This window comes from Numenius arquata, chromosome 1 (genome assembly GCF_964106895.1).
Source record: "Numenius arquata chromosome 1, bNumArq3.hap1.1, whole genome shotgun sequence".
Classification (NCBI taxonomy): Eukaryota; Metazoa; Chordata; class Aves; order Charadriiformes; family Scolopacidae; genus Numenius; species Numenius arquata.
Window position 1 is genome coordinate 82,131,672 of NC_133576.1, and position 12,952 is coordinate 82,144,623.

General features: G+C 43.3%; 1 protein-coding gene across 1 annotated transcript in view; it reads right to left on the bottom strand.

Moving 5' to 3' along the window:
• Positions 1-2,073: 2,073 nt before the first annotated feature.
• The window catches only part of PCCA (propionyl-CoA carboxylase subunit alpha), a 292,639-nt gene continuing 281,760 nt past the window's right edge, over positions 2,074-12,952 (bottom strand). Inside the window, exons 23-24 of the mRNA XM_074156847.1 lie at positions 5,884-5,961; positions 2,074-2,435 (exon numbers count right to left, since the gene is read on the bottom strand). Coding sequence (XP_074012948.1) covers positions 2,367-2,435; positions 5,884-5,961 — 147 coding nt within the window. The 3' untranslated portion in view covers positions 2,074-2,366. The remainder of the gene's footprint in view (positions 2,436-5,883; positions 5,962-12,952) is intronic.

Below are 12,952 nucleotides of genomic sequence, written 5' to 3' on the forward strand. Positions count from 1 at the left end.
AAAAAAAAAAAAAAGAAAAAAAAAAAAGATGGAAAGAAGAGTTTTGTCCCCCTGACCCAACCAACTGTGCTGGTTTCTGTACAATCTGGGAAAATCGTGGCTTTCTCTTGTAATGCTACTGTGCCTTATATTTTCTTTTCTGTTTGGTACCTATAGATTGTACAGTATAGAAAGCTGCCAAAGGGGATGTGAGCAGGGAATGTATGCCACGCAGTGAGCCGAAGGACGATTAAATGTACTAAAGGTACCATTAAGAACAACGTTGTACTTTTGCTTCCCCACCAGTAGCCCTGTGATGGCCAGAGGAGAGCTCGGGTAGGGAATCAGCCCGGGGAGACAGGGTGAGGAATCAACCTAAACTTTATCAGACGCAGCCACATCTCATTTAGAAAATCAGACAGAAAGCTTGTGCTGCTGCAGTAGGCCAATTAAGTAATTTTAAAGTAGAAGAGTCATGTTTTGTCTCTTTACCGTACATTTTTTTTTTTTTTTTTTTTTTTTTTTTAGTTTAGGGCAACCTGCAGAAGCTGAACTGTGCTCCTTTTGGAAGGGGCAAGATGGCATTAAGGAGATCTGTAGGAAGATCTGCAGGGCCTCTGCCTCAGTTTCTCCAACTCCAAAAGCACTCATTTTCCTGGAGGGCAGGTATTACCCAAACACTCTCCTTACTCATCTCAATGGGTTTTGCAAACTCATTAACAAAGCAGATCCCTGCACTACATTATTCCCCCTTGGCTGTGTGATGTAGTTGGCAGCGCCTCAATAACATGAAAAATGCCTCTTCAATCAGAATTTCCAAGCAGAATCGGGAACCTTTCTGGTTGACCATGAGTCACCAGCCCTGTCCCAGACTTGTTTTTGTCCTTCACCTTCCAGTAAAGGGCGCAGGCGCCTCTGGCCAGAGGGATTTTTCTGGGAAGTGGCATGACTCTGCACATCCTTGGCAAGCAGATGAGAGCAGGCCCCCTCCTCCCTGGGGCAGTGGTCAAGGCACGGCGGGAAGGGGGACTTAGAGGGATGTTGAAAAGGAAAAAAAGCAGCTGTAGGAGGTGAGACCAAAGGGCAGGAGTAGCCCAGTGTCCTGGCCCAGCAGCGGGCAGCAGCGGAGGCCTAGGCAGGAGCATAGGGACAGGGGTGATGCTGACGGCGTGCAGCGACTGCGGAGGTACCACTGTGCCCAGTGAGCCACAGCTGCGGACTTAATGAGCTAGATCAATTAATGGAAGAAGGAGCCTCTGTTAACCACACACTAACATTCTGAACCCAGTAAACTTCTGGTATCTTCACCATCCTGTGGCACTGAGCTCCTGAGTGAGGAGTGGGGAAAAAAATACATCCTCTTACCTGTTCTGACCAAGTCACTTCTGCTCAAGTCTCTTCAATCTTCCTTCTCTTCAGGCCCTCTCTGCTTTCCCACACTGGATACGCAGCTCTTCCAGCAGGATATAATTACGTGTTATGAACAGTCCTAGTTCTTCACACAATCTTTAGTAAGAGCCTCTGCACAACAAAAGACCAGACACTTGGGTTTCCCTTTCCTGTAGGAGTTCAGGAGGAGGCTTGGCCTGAGGGACAGTAAGTGCCTCTAGCAATCCCTGGGGGTGGCCAAGGGGCTTCAAAGACAGTGCCAACTCCTCCTGTAAGGACTTGCCTCCGGTAGTCAATTCAAAGAAGACGGGGGGAGGTGGGGGTGGGAATTTGAGCATGGAGTCTGAATAAAAGAAGACATTTCCCTTACCACTGTAAATGAAAATACACGGGGAAAGTCTGCACTAGCAAAATAAAACATCTAACCTGTAATTTACACCTAGTCTGCACAAAGGCTTCAAAATATTACAATAAATCTGATCAGAATGTAAGCCACCGGCAGTACTCGTTCAGCGCTTACGCAGAGCATAGAAAAACTGCTCAGTTAACCACTCAGTGGTTAATTTTTCACTCTTACCAACCATTCTGTATAATTTGGCTGGGGCCTCAAACCAGTGATATTGCCGTGGAGAAGATGAACCGGATCTGGGCTTTTGTTTTCTTTTTTTTTTTTTTTTTTTTCTTTTTTTTTTTTTTTTTTTTTTTAAAAGAGGCTTTTCCTGTTTTAAAGCAGAAATGGTATTTTATTGATTTTATTTGATCCTGAAAAATCAAAGAATTACAAAGGTTATGTACAAGTATTTCTGGAAGTAAAAATCTGGGATCTGTTGCCAAGGTTTAACATCTGTGTTTGCTGTCTTAACCACTGATACAATAAATATGACTGTATAAAATCTTGCACATAGGACTGTCCATCTTCTGTGTTGAATTGCCTTAATTTTACTTTCTGGATGGAAATAATAAAGGCTTAGCTAATTCAACAGTGTGGAGGCCACGTTTCATTCCAGTTCCACCAGCAGGTCTCCTTCTCCAACGGTATCGCCAGCTTTGCAGTGCACAGCTTTCACCTACAGTACAGAAACAGAATTAATTTCAAATCTTCCTCAATAGCAAGTAAATTTAAATAAATCAGGAATAAATGGTTAAATAAATGGCTTGGTTGACATTACTTATATAGAGTGTCACATCTGCATGCACAGGGTAAATGGCCACTATACAACGTTTACGACCACCACGGGGATCACAGGATCATGTTGGAAGGGCCTCGAGAGGTTGCCAGCTGGACCTCCAGCACTCAGAGTCCAGCTGAGTTTTTGAGTATCTGTGAGGATGGAGACTCCACAACCTGTGGGCAGCCTGCTCCAGTGTTTGACCAAATCGTGTCCAACTCCATCAAGGCATTTAGGCACCTAACACTTGCGGGTTTTCTTATTACTTAAGTGCTTGAAGATCTGAACATCAGATTGGGATGGTACTTCTAAAATTTAAAAAGCACCTTTCTTCCACCTGTTTGCACTGCTGCTCATCTACTACTAAATTTTTATATCTTTTAGATGACAGGCTGACTCTTCAATACTCACAATTGGATATTTCAATGAAATATTCCATTATCTCTTGCATTACAGATTTTAAGTAAAGTATAACTGAATTTTGGGACTGCAGCCACGAAGCGGGTTTCCCTCAACCCCCAGACAGCTGAGAAAGATTGATTCAAATCTGAATTTGGGGCCTTTAACGTAACTGAACTTGGCAAAGAGCTGTCACTGTCAAATAAACGCAACTACATCTGTAGAGGAATTATATGCTCGTACAGATTCCTGAATTTTAGAACACAAACATCTTAGACTACTCCCTCATTTCCTCCTATAAAAGGCGGTAACGTGTTTGAATTCCCTTTCAGCACGTGGAGCTCCAGAAAATACTTGAAGCTGCGTATTAAAGTTTGCTTGCAATATTAATTCAGAGCTCACACTGACATGCCAAATCCATGGTCAAAACCTTGCTCAGCAGTTCGCTCAGTTTAGTCATCCAAACGCTACTTTGGGGTCCCAAAGGGCACCTGCAGCATACCTGAAATACCAGGCTACTACGGGTACACTATTGCCCCCGTCCGAATTTGATAGCCTAAAGCCAGGTGAGCTGTAAGCACATTTCTGGCTCTCAAGCCCAGGAATATTCACTGGGTTGGCCCAGAAATGAAGCTGAACACTGCACACGGGCAAAGACACCATGAGATGTACAAAAAAGGGCTTCGTTTCTAAATCCTATCCCACTCCCGAGTCTCAATCTTTTAAGAGACGAAAGCAGGGTGAAAAATATTCTACTTCTTTCCTTTATCTACAAAGCCAAGGTTCAGCAAACATTGCTGCTGACCGGTGTTTCAAACTCCCCCGTGATTTTTGACGGCCAGCTCCTCGCTCTGACCCACCCTGAGCTGTCCCGTAGGAGACGGGAGGCGCGCCAGTTCCTCTCCATCTTTCCCTCGTTTTTTCAAACCACCTGCAGCTGGAGTAAACTCAGAGTAGATAAAAACAAGCTGTTTTTTCTCACAATTACAAACAGGAAGATGGGGTTTGATGCAGCAAAGGAATTCAGCCGGGAATGAAAATGGGAACGTCTTCCAGCTGAAGACAAACGAACCGAGTTTCAAAACACGGTTTCAAAGCATCAAAACACGGACTAAGAGCCGGTGCCAAACATCCCATTCCTGTGGAGGGGCCAAGTTGTTTTAGTGCTCCGAGCCGTGTCTTTGCACTGCAGAAGGGGACAAATTCTGTTTAGCAGCTTCCTTTCTGCACAGCCCAAAACTTTTTTGCTTTTTAAAATTTTAAGAATCAAATAACGTGCTTGTTATTAAAATGGAGACGCCATGGGGACACTGCAAGGTGCCACATCGGGCCCACAGAATGGTCTGTGCACCATTCAAATCCCACTTTGAAGGATTAATAAGTCAAACATCGGTTTTACGTACGAAAGTGAGTGGGAGATGTTTATTACCGGGAGAAGTACAAGCACAATTTTAAAGAACAGGCCCAGAGGTTGGAGGACACATTGGTGGGAAAGGGAAGGTAAAAGTTAAAAATAAAAAGGGGTGGGTGGGAGAGGGAATGGCATTTTAATTACAAATACTCACTGGTTAAAAACAGTGGATGCAAAAAGCAGCAACAAGGGGTTAAACAAAAGAAGCAAAGATGAAAAAAACAAATGCTGGGAAATATTAATCAAGTGAGAAAATAAATTATATAGGAATTAATGCATGAAATAAAATAATAAAGTGGCAATGTTAGAGCAACAGGAGAAGGCACGTTCTCCTCTCTCTGCGATTTGTTTCCTCGAGACCCAATTTTGCACTAGATGCGCTGGAAGGGGCAAGTCCTGCGTCCCAGCCTCGGTGACGATTTTCGTGCTGTTCCAAAAAAGCCTTTCTTGTAAACACACAAACAGTCCTTGGCACCAGAGACCCATCTTGAGACCTCAGTGAATCTTGCCAGTGACCGACCTCGTCCCTGCCCCGGCGTGAGAGCCAGGCTCCTTGCTGCCTCCCTCTGGGCTAAGGCATCTCGCACTGGGGTTGGCTTTGCTACTTTTAATAATAAAATAGCAGTGCTTCAGGGAGCACAGAGGGGCCCACCCCCAGGCAGAAAAGGGCTTGGACACGCTAGGAAATACAAGAATATATAATCCAGATCTTTGGCAAGGACTCTGACCCTCTGACTCCTCAAGAGCCACTCTGCTCTCCCTTCGGAAAGGACAGATCAGGGGCCCGTGTCTAGAGGATGGTTTCAGGCCGTGAATCATAATCTGGCACAGGGATGCTTTGAGACCCTGATTTGGGGGCTGACAGTCCCCTGACAGGATGGGGTTTAAGGCATGCCCTTGTCACAGTTCCCTGCCCCAGAGTGCTGGTTTTGGTACATCCCGTGCGGCAGGAGGAGGAGAGTCCCAGCTCAGGGGCTGCAACCCCACTTTAGAAGCAAGATACCGCAACGCACAGCCTTGCAAAGCTTAACACATTTGTAGATCTAGGCTTCACATTTATCAGTCACAATAATAAGAAAAAATTGTTTTTCTCATCTTTCTGCAGAAGCACTTTCTATGCCTTGTTCTGAGTGCTTTTTTAATGTCAAATTGTTTGCCATTAATGAATTAACTGGCAAAGAGATCTCTCTTCTTCAGTTGCTCTCTGGAAAGATGGAATTTGGAGAAATGGTCTGCAACACCTTTCAATTCAACTTGGCATTGTAACATCATAGAAAACAAATCATTTAGGAGAAAAAGAGTTATATGAATTTCTGAAGCCAGTAAAACTATTTCCTGCTGTGCTATCTAAGGCTCGGAACTACTTAACAGCATTCACAGCAGATGCAAATGTTAAAAATTAAAGACACCTCACTTTGAAAGACTTGCAACAATTAGACTTAATTCCTTAACAACCAGAAGCCTCCTTTTTTCCTTTTTAAATTCTATCCTATTTGACAAGTTGCATATGGTTTTAAGTGACCCAAGGTAGCTTACCTTGCCTGTTTTAGCAGCAATCATACTGTTCTGCATTTTCATTGCTTCAATTACACAAATCTCTTGACCTTCTGAAACCTGGTAGAATTAAAGCAGTGCAAAATGAGGAGAGAGGATTTGAAATGCTCTAAGTGTGTATGATTCTTCTGGAAAATAAAGGGATTAGTTCATTAAACGCTAAAAAGACTTCCGTGGCACAAGTCAAGTCAGCCAGCTCCACAGTCACGCTACAAACCACAATCACAAACCGCACTTGCATTTGAGAAACCAGCAGCAACACAGGGGAAAAAGGAATCATCTACTTAAAACTACCACCCCAGACAAACCAGAGAGGCTCCTCTCCTCTCCCATCCCATCCATTCAGCTCCAACTCCTACGATTCACATTTCACATCCATCACAGCTCAACATTAAATCCGGAGCAAAATTTGATCTGTGCAGTTTTGGCCGGGGAGCCTTTGCTTTGCTTCCCTGGCGCAGACCCTGCAGATACTAATCCTGATCCAGAAGCCAAAATTTTCTTGGCATGCGGCCGGGGGAGCCCGGGCTGGAAGCTCCAGCAATACCCAATGGGCTGATGCTGAGCGGAAAGTCACACCTCCACACGTGGCAGCATGTGGATGGCGGCTGATGACCTCGGACTGAGGGAAGGGAGCGTGCCCTCAAGGAACCACCACCTCTCATCTACAAGGGAGGCATCATGGAGGCAAACCCACGGTTTTCCCCACAGCTGATAGCTCTCAAAGGGAAACATTCACGTTTCCTCTGCTGGGCTCCCTGTGCCTCCCATTCAGATCCTCCAGATCCTCCCTCCAGCCTCTTGGACCACACCACGCAGAGGAAACAGCCGCTTGAGGCTTTACGGTGGTCGGGGGTTGGGGGGTGCTGCCCATACACGAGGGGAAAAACATGGGATTCAGAATCTGAACCTCGTGTAACCAAGCCATCAGCCAGTCATCCCACGAAGACGGTTTATGCCGGAGAGGGAGGAGCTAGGCCCTACATGCCGGTATTTAGGATACTTGTGCAGTATCTGGGATGCCCCTCTGGGATGCCCGGCTCCAAGGGCCCACTGCAAGTCTTTTCATTAGGCTCATTTGCGGATGTAGTCTGCCACTGGCTCATTATCCCAGCAAATTTGGGATGCTTTCACTCTGATGTCAAAGTTTCATTAATTTGAGACCTGCAGAGATCTGGTTTACGCATTGTTAAATGTGCCAGTGCCCTCAAAATTTATAGACATACATACATACACACAAATATATTTCTCTAATTAATAGTATGTATTTAAGGACAAGCATGCACCACTTTGGAGGAATATACTGTCTAACAGACAGCAGTGAAGTCAGAGATCAAATACACCTTGCACGAAGCCCATTCTGAAAATTTAAAGCGCTTTTTTTTCTCCAGCAGGCACAAGCAATGACTGAAAAGCATTGATGTCTGGCTATGGATTCGGAGCAAGACAGAAGAAAAGACCTTACATTAAAAGGTGCTTACACACCCTTTCTCCAACAGACTGCCAACAGCAATACGACAGGCTTTCGGGGGTAAACAAGGAAAGCTTTTGCTATGGGAACATGGTGTACCAACCGGATACAGAGAATAACCAACACTGAGCACTTTACCTGCAGAAATTCCATCCTGAGCTTCAGGCGAGCATTTAAGTCATTAGCAGTGTCAAATTCTGTGAATAGTATCAAAGACGTGCTCTTTGTCCCCAGTTATTTCCCCTCTATTCCCCTTCCCCATCTTTTGTCTCCATCCTTCCACACCTGCTGCTCTACCGGTAGCCTTGTCCCAGTAGCTCCTTCTGTCCTTCCTTGCTTCTTTTCCTCTTCTCCCTATCTCACTGCTCAGCTTTTCTTCCACCTACTCTGAACTTTCCAGACATTTCTGGGGTTAAGAGAAAGCTATGAATATCTATTTCTTTAAAACAAAAGACAAACAAACAAACAAACAAAAAAGGCAAGAATGTTTGTTGGATGGGGTTTTTTTAATGGCATATTTCAAATTTGCCGGCCTCTGGTTAAACTCAGCTATCAGAGCACCAAGAACATGGGCCTCTAAACGTTGCTGAAGATTAAGATGCTAAGGAGAGCAGATCTGAATTGAGAAGCCTAATTTCACGGGCACAAGAAACTCTTCTTTTGAGGCCCAGTGCAATTCAACTCACATGGCTTCATCAGGTGAACAGCACGCAAATGAAACAGTCACCAATTATCTAAACAGAGTTCTGGAAATATATCTATTGGAAAAGTACGGAATTGCCTCTGCACACATTAAGTACAGCACTAAAATGCCAGGAAGTATTAGCAGTCGTGGGACAGAAATGTCCGCGAATCTGAATTCCTCCTCAGTTTCCCCTCTTTCTCAAAAATAAAATTTTTATGTTTCTTATAACACCTGCTGGGTTGATGACAAAGGAAGGGGTGTCTGGGAAGGAAAGAACCCCGCCCCCCCAACCCACAAAATATCCAGCTATCATCTAGTCTTACTAATTTGGAAGGAAGGAGGCACTTACAGCAGGTACCACGTGTGAAAATGCTGTGTCAGTACTTCTGATGATGTGCAATTTGTTGAAAATTACCTTGGTGAAAGTGTGACTAAAGCACAGAAGTTTAATTACTGTTCTTATGTTAAACCTTTACAGCTCCACTCATTGTGTTGCAAAGCGACAAATCCTAAAATTAGGCACTTGTATCTCTCTCTTCTTTTTCAGTCTTTTGGGCATTGTCCAATTTCTTTCATTCCATAATTGCACATATCCTTTTGCCTGTTATTTAGCCTGCAAAAGAAAACCGCAGTGATGTGCACGAGTTCTTGCTTTCTAACTTATTTAAGGATTTATCTAGACCATTTTTAATGTTGCGTTTTCACCGTGCAATTTATTTCTTTCAGTGGATGGCAAACCAACGTAAACCACCATCTTTACATCTCAATTTAGAGAGGTCTCAGTGATGACCCAAATCTGTCAAAACAGGCAAATAAAATCAAACAAAAAGTCTGATTGACCGGAACCAAGTAAAATGAAAGGGCTCCTTTTCGTAAAAGAAATTAAACTCGGGTATCTTTCTCACAGAGTTACACTACAGACAAATTTACCTTTACGTTGCTTGGAATGTCAAAATAAACGAGTGATTAACTGTTAGACCTGCAGTCTGTATTTCAGTAGTTTATTTCTGCGCAGTGCAGTTTGAAGTAGCTGTTCAGCTTTGTTCTCCACTGAGTGAAAAAGAAAAAAAAAGAAAAAAAAAAAAAAAGGAAAAAAGAAGGAAAAAAATAATTGAAGAGGAGGGTATTTAACATCTCGGTGTTGCTAACAATTCTGATGTGAATCTGGGAACAGTCAATAGAAGTGTCTGAATAACTTGGGGACCGCATGGTGGTTGTTATCTCCTCTGGCCGAAAGGTTACGGGCAGGACAGGGAAACTGTCTCCAGTCATTTCCCAACCAAGCAACTCACCCCATACGGGGCGGGAGCCCAATCTGAGAAGCAGCAACCCCGAGCTGTTTTCTGCACCTACCGGAGGGACCATAAAGACTAATTGCACTTACAGATAGGGCCCTTTAAAACGGGGGAGACGCAGAAAGACAGCGCACACCCGAGGGCATCGCTACCCGAGGGATCCTTATGAATAGCGCAGACTTTTCTCAGACTTTTGTGCATCATCTGATAAAGACTTAATGATTGTGACAGGACGTCTCCAATGTTAGGCTTCCAAAATGGTCACAAGCCCCGCAAGTCTTTCTGATAAACCCAACGGGCGCTGATGCATTTCCCCCGCTCCCTGTCTAATTGGTGTAAAGTTTGCAGCTCTGAATCCCCTATCTTTTATCCAGCTTGCTGCGTCCTCCCCTTTGACATGGGGTCAGGGTTCACATTCGCATCCGATTATCAAAGTGGCACTCATTAACCGGCAGCCTGCCTCGCACCAAAATGAGTTCGCTGGAAGGGGAACTCGGCCCATTTACTCAGCAGATTTTAGCATTTTAAGGAGGCCTGAATGTCACACAGTATTGCGACGTTTTGAGGAGTTTCAGACATCTCCAGCTGATGATTAATTGTGAGTGATGGGAAATAAAATCCAGTAAAGCCAGCTGCTTGCCATGGTCGGCAAAATTACTATAATGGATATAGGCTGCCAATTTTCCAGTTTTACTGGCAAGTCTTCCAAGTGTAATTAAGGGAAGTTATAAATGATATGGAAATCTATCAAGTCCCATTTATTTTCAGAGGACTCTTTCCCCTGAGACTTTTATCTTCAAGCTTATAGTTTGCTTTGTTGTGCTAATGATTTAAACCACTTCTTATTTCTGATTAAAGCCCCCAATATCCTTCATAAGAAGTTAGATCCACTTTATTCAGAAGGATTTAAAGAACCAGAAACCTTTTTAAAGTTGTGTTTGTTAACTGTGCTGAGCTCTCGCTTCCTCCGCGGAGGCACAACAGAGCCTCCTCCATCTTAGGCACCTCGCTACTGTCTGGACTTCTGCTTCTGAAAAATTCTGAGGATTCGGAAAGATCTGGGGGCAGGGGGAAGGAAAAGAGGGAATTAAAAAAAAAATTAAAAAAAAAAAATCCACCATCAACAAAACCCCAACTTCCCTCCAAATCCTAAATCCTCCAAAAACAAAGATCGTAGGTGCTGCCTTAGACACCAGGCATTTAGCACAGGGTGGTGTTGCTCACTAATGTTGTTTGATTTGGAATAAAAGCATGAAAATGATGTGCAAAGGCCTAAAATTGGAGATGTAAAGGATGACTGCACAGTATTCCATTTCTCAATTTCATCCTTCAGAGCCACAAAATGGGGGTGATACAGTTACTGGATGAGATTTACAGTAACAGCTGTGGTCTTCCCACACAAGGGAGGACCTTCTAATGGGCTAAGGTCTGTTTTGAACAGACGGGGAGTAGCAAAACAAGGTTCCCTATTAAGGGTGTGCAGTAATATTCTTGATAAAGAAAATGAGGAGTGGTAGTCAGATTGCTTTAAGAGACCTAAATCTCCTTTCCCTGTTAAAAAAAAAAAAAAAAAAAAAAAGAAAAAGAAAAAATAGAGCTATTTTAGAAAGTGCTAACTGCTAAATAAATGAAAGACATGTAAATGTGAGGGTTTGGTTTTTTCTGAATCTCCTCGCTACGAACTGTAAAGAATGCATAGGAACCAGTGCCAGGGGCATATGGCTTTCTCCTGTGCTGAACATTCATACAAAAGACAGGTTCATCAGTCATTGGAGTATCTGGATAAAAAATTAGCTCCTGATGGATGGTATTTAGAGCTTACCTGCTGCTAGTACATTACCAGAGAAACACAGGTTTTGAAACCCACATGACATTAGAAACTGCAGACCATGAAATACCCCACGTGCAAGCGCACTCGTAATGTGCGCCAGGTTATACAAAATAAGAAATAAGCTATTTAAACCCTCTGCCTAAAATTGGGCCCGCTGCAAGGAACCCTGGGTCAGCCCTACACAGGCCAATTAATGCACAGCATCTGCTGTATAGAAGCCGTGCATGAAGCACTTCCGAATGATTTCAGCAATTAAAAGAAAACTGTTTCCTGCCTGTTCTGACAGCAACTGTTTCAATGCAAGAGTGAGCACCAAATCATTGTGTGCAGCTGAAAAAATTAAGTCTTTTTTTTTTCCTCTCTCTCTTTTTTTTTTTTTTAATCTTGTGAAAAGGTGGTGGGAGGGAAAAAGATTTCTTACGGAATCGGATCGTTCTTTTGTTGTCCGACATTCTGTGTTTTTCTGCCAAATTAGACAGAAGGCTCCGAGGGTTTACGGGGCCCTCTACAGTATCACCTTCTGGTGCACTGTGGCTCCCTAAAAAGATGGATCAATATCAACCCTGCTGATTTGCCTACAAAAGTGAAAATCCCTCAATTACATTTTTAAGACCATTATATTTAGAACACAGGTGCTCCAATGCATAACATTTTTAAGGCTTTTGGATCTGAAGGGGGAAAAAAACAATGTCAGCCCTAAGCAAAAGCGATCTTAGATCTGGTTAAAAGTGAAGAGAGAATTGGATCTTCCTGGTATCTCCTTTCTCAGCTTCGGGGAGACACCAGTAAATACCCCTTGTAATTTCCACTAAGCTGAGATACGTGTCCCTATTGAGCCTCGTAAGAAGGGACAACGAAAGATGGTGCCATATGAAATCCAGTTACCCCCCCTTGTACAAGGGCTTCTGCAAAATAATTACATTCGTCTTGTTTACGGTCGTGCAAAACCACTGAACAGTGAATTAAGTATGCATTCACTATTTAAAACCCTTACAAAGATACTGAGATTTTTTGTTTGTTTATTTGTTTTTTAAACCTAGTCCACGCTGGTATCATCCCCTTCCCGGGTTTTTTTCTCTCTGACTTGTTGGCAATCTGGCAGCAAGCATCCAACAAGAAAACAAATCAAAAGGAATTGGATGAGCAGCAATTGAAATTCCTTGACATTGTCCATTACCATGTAAAATAATTAGTGCAGGTTTTCCCTTCCTTCCAAATTAACTTTGAAATGGGAGCTACAGAGCTGCAAATATAATTAGGGGCAATTAATAGTCCTTGACAAATCATTATTAAACTTTTTTTTTTTGCCACACTCCTTTAACGAAGATAGCACATCTCCAATTTTGTGACCTCTGACTAACCAAAGGTCAGTGATGTCCCCCTGACAGCAATCAGCACTGGTCATTGCACTCCCACTTATCCAAAACACACTTCCCCAACCGCTTCCGAGGTCCCAGCGTGTTGGGGAAGTGATACGCAGGCAGAGCACTTCTGGGGCGATTCTCATGCCCAAGGCAAAACTTAGTTTCCATCACATCAATCCTTATCAGTCAACTTTTTCAGTAATGGCTAAAAAGTTGCTTATCATTCGAAACGGCAAAGCACACCGATTAAAAAAAAAATAATCTATAATCTCTTTCCAAAAGACGGTAGTATTTTTCTCCTAAGAGGAAACTCTGATAATATTGACTATTTCTACCTCAACATCCAAATAGGATTTCATTCTTAATTACACCACACTCAAACACTAATCTAAGACTGTGCAACTG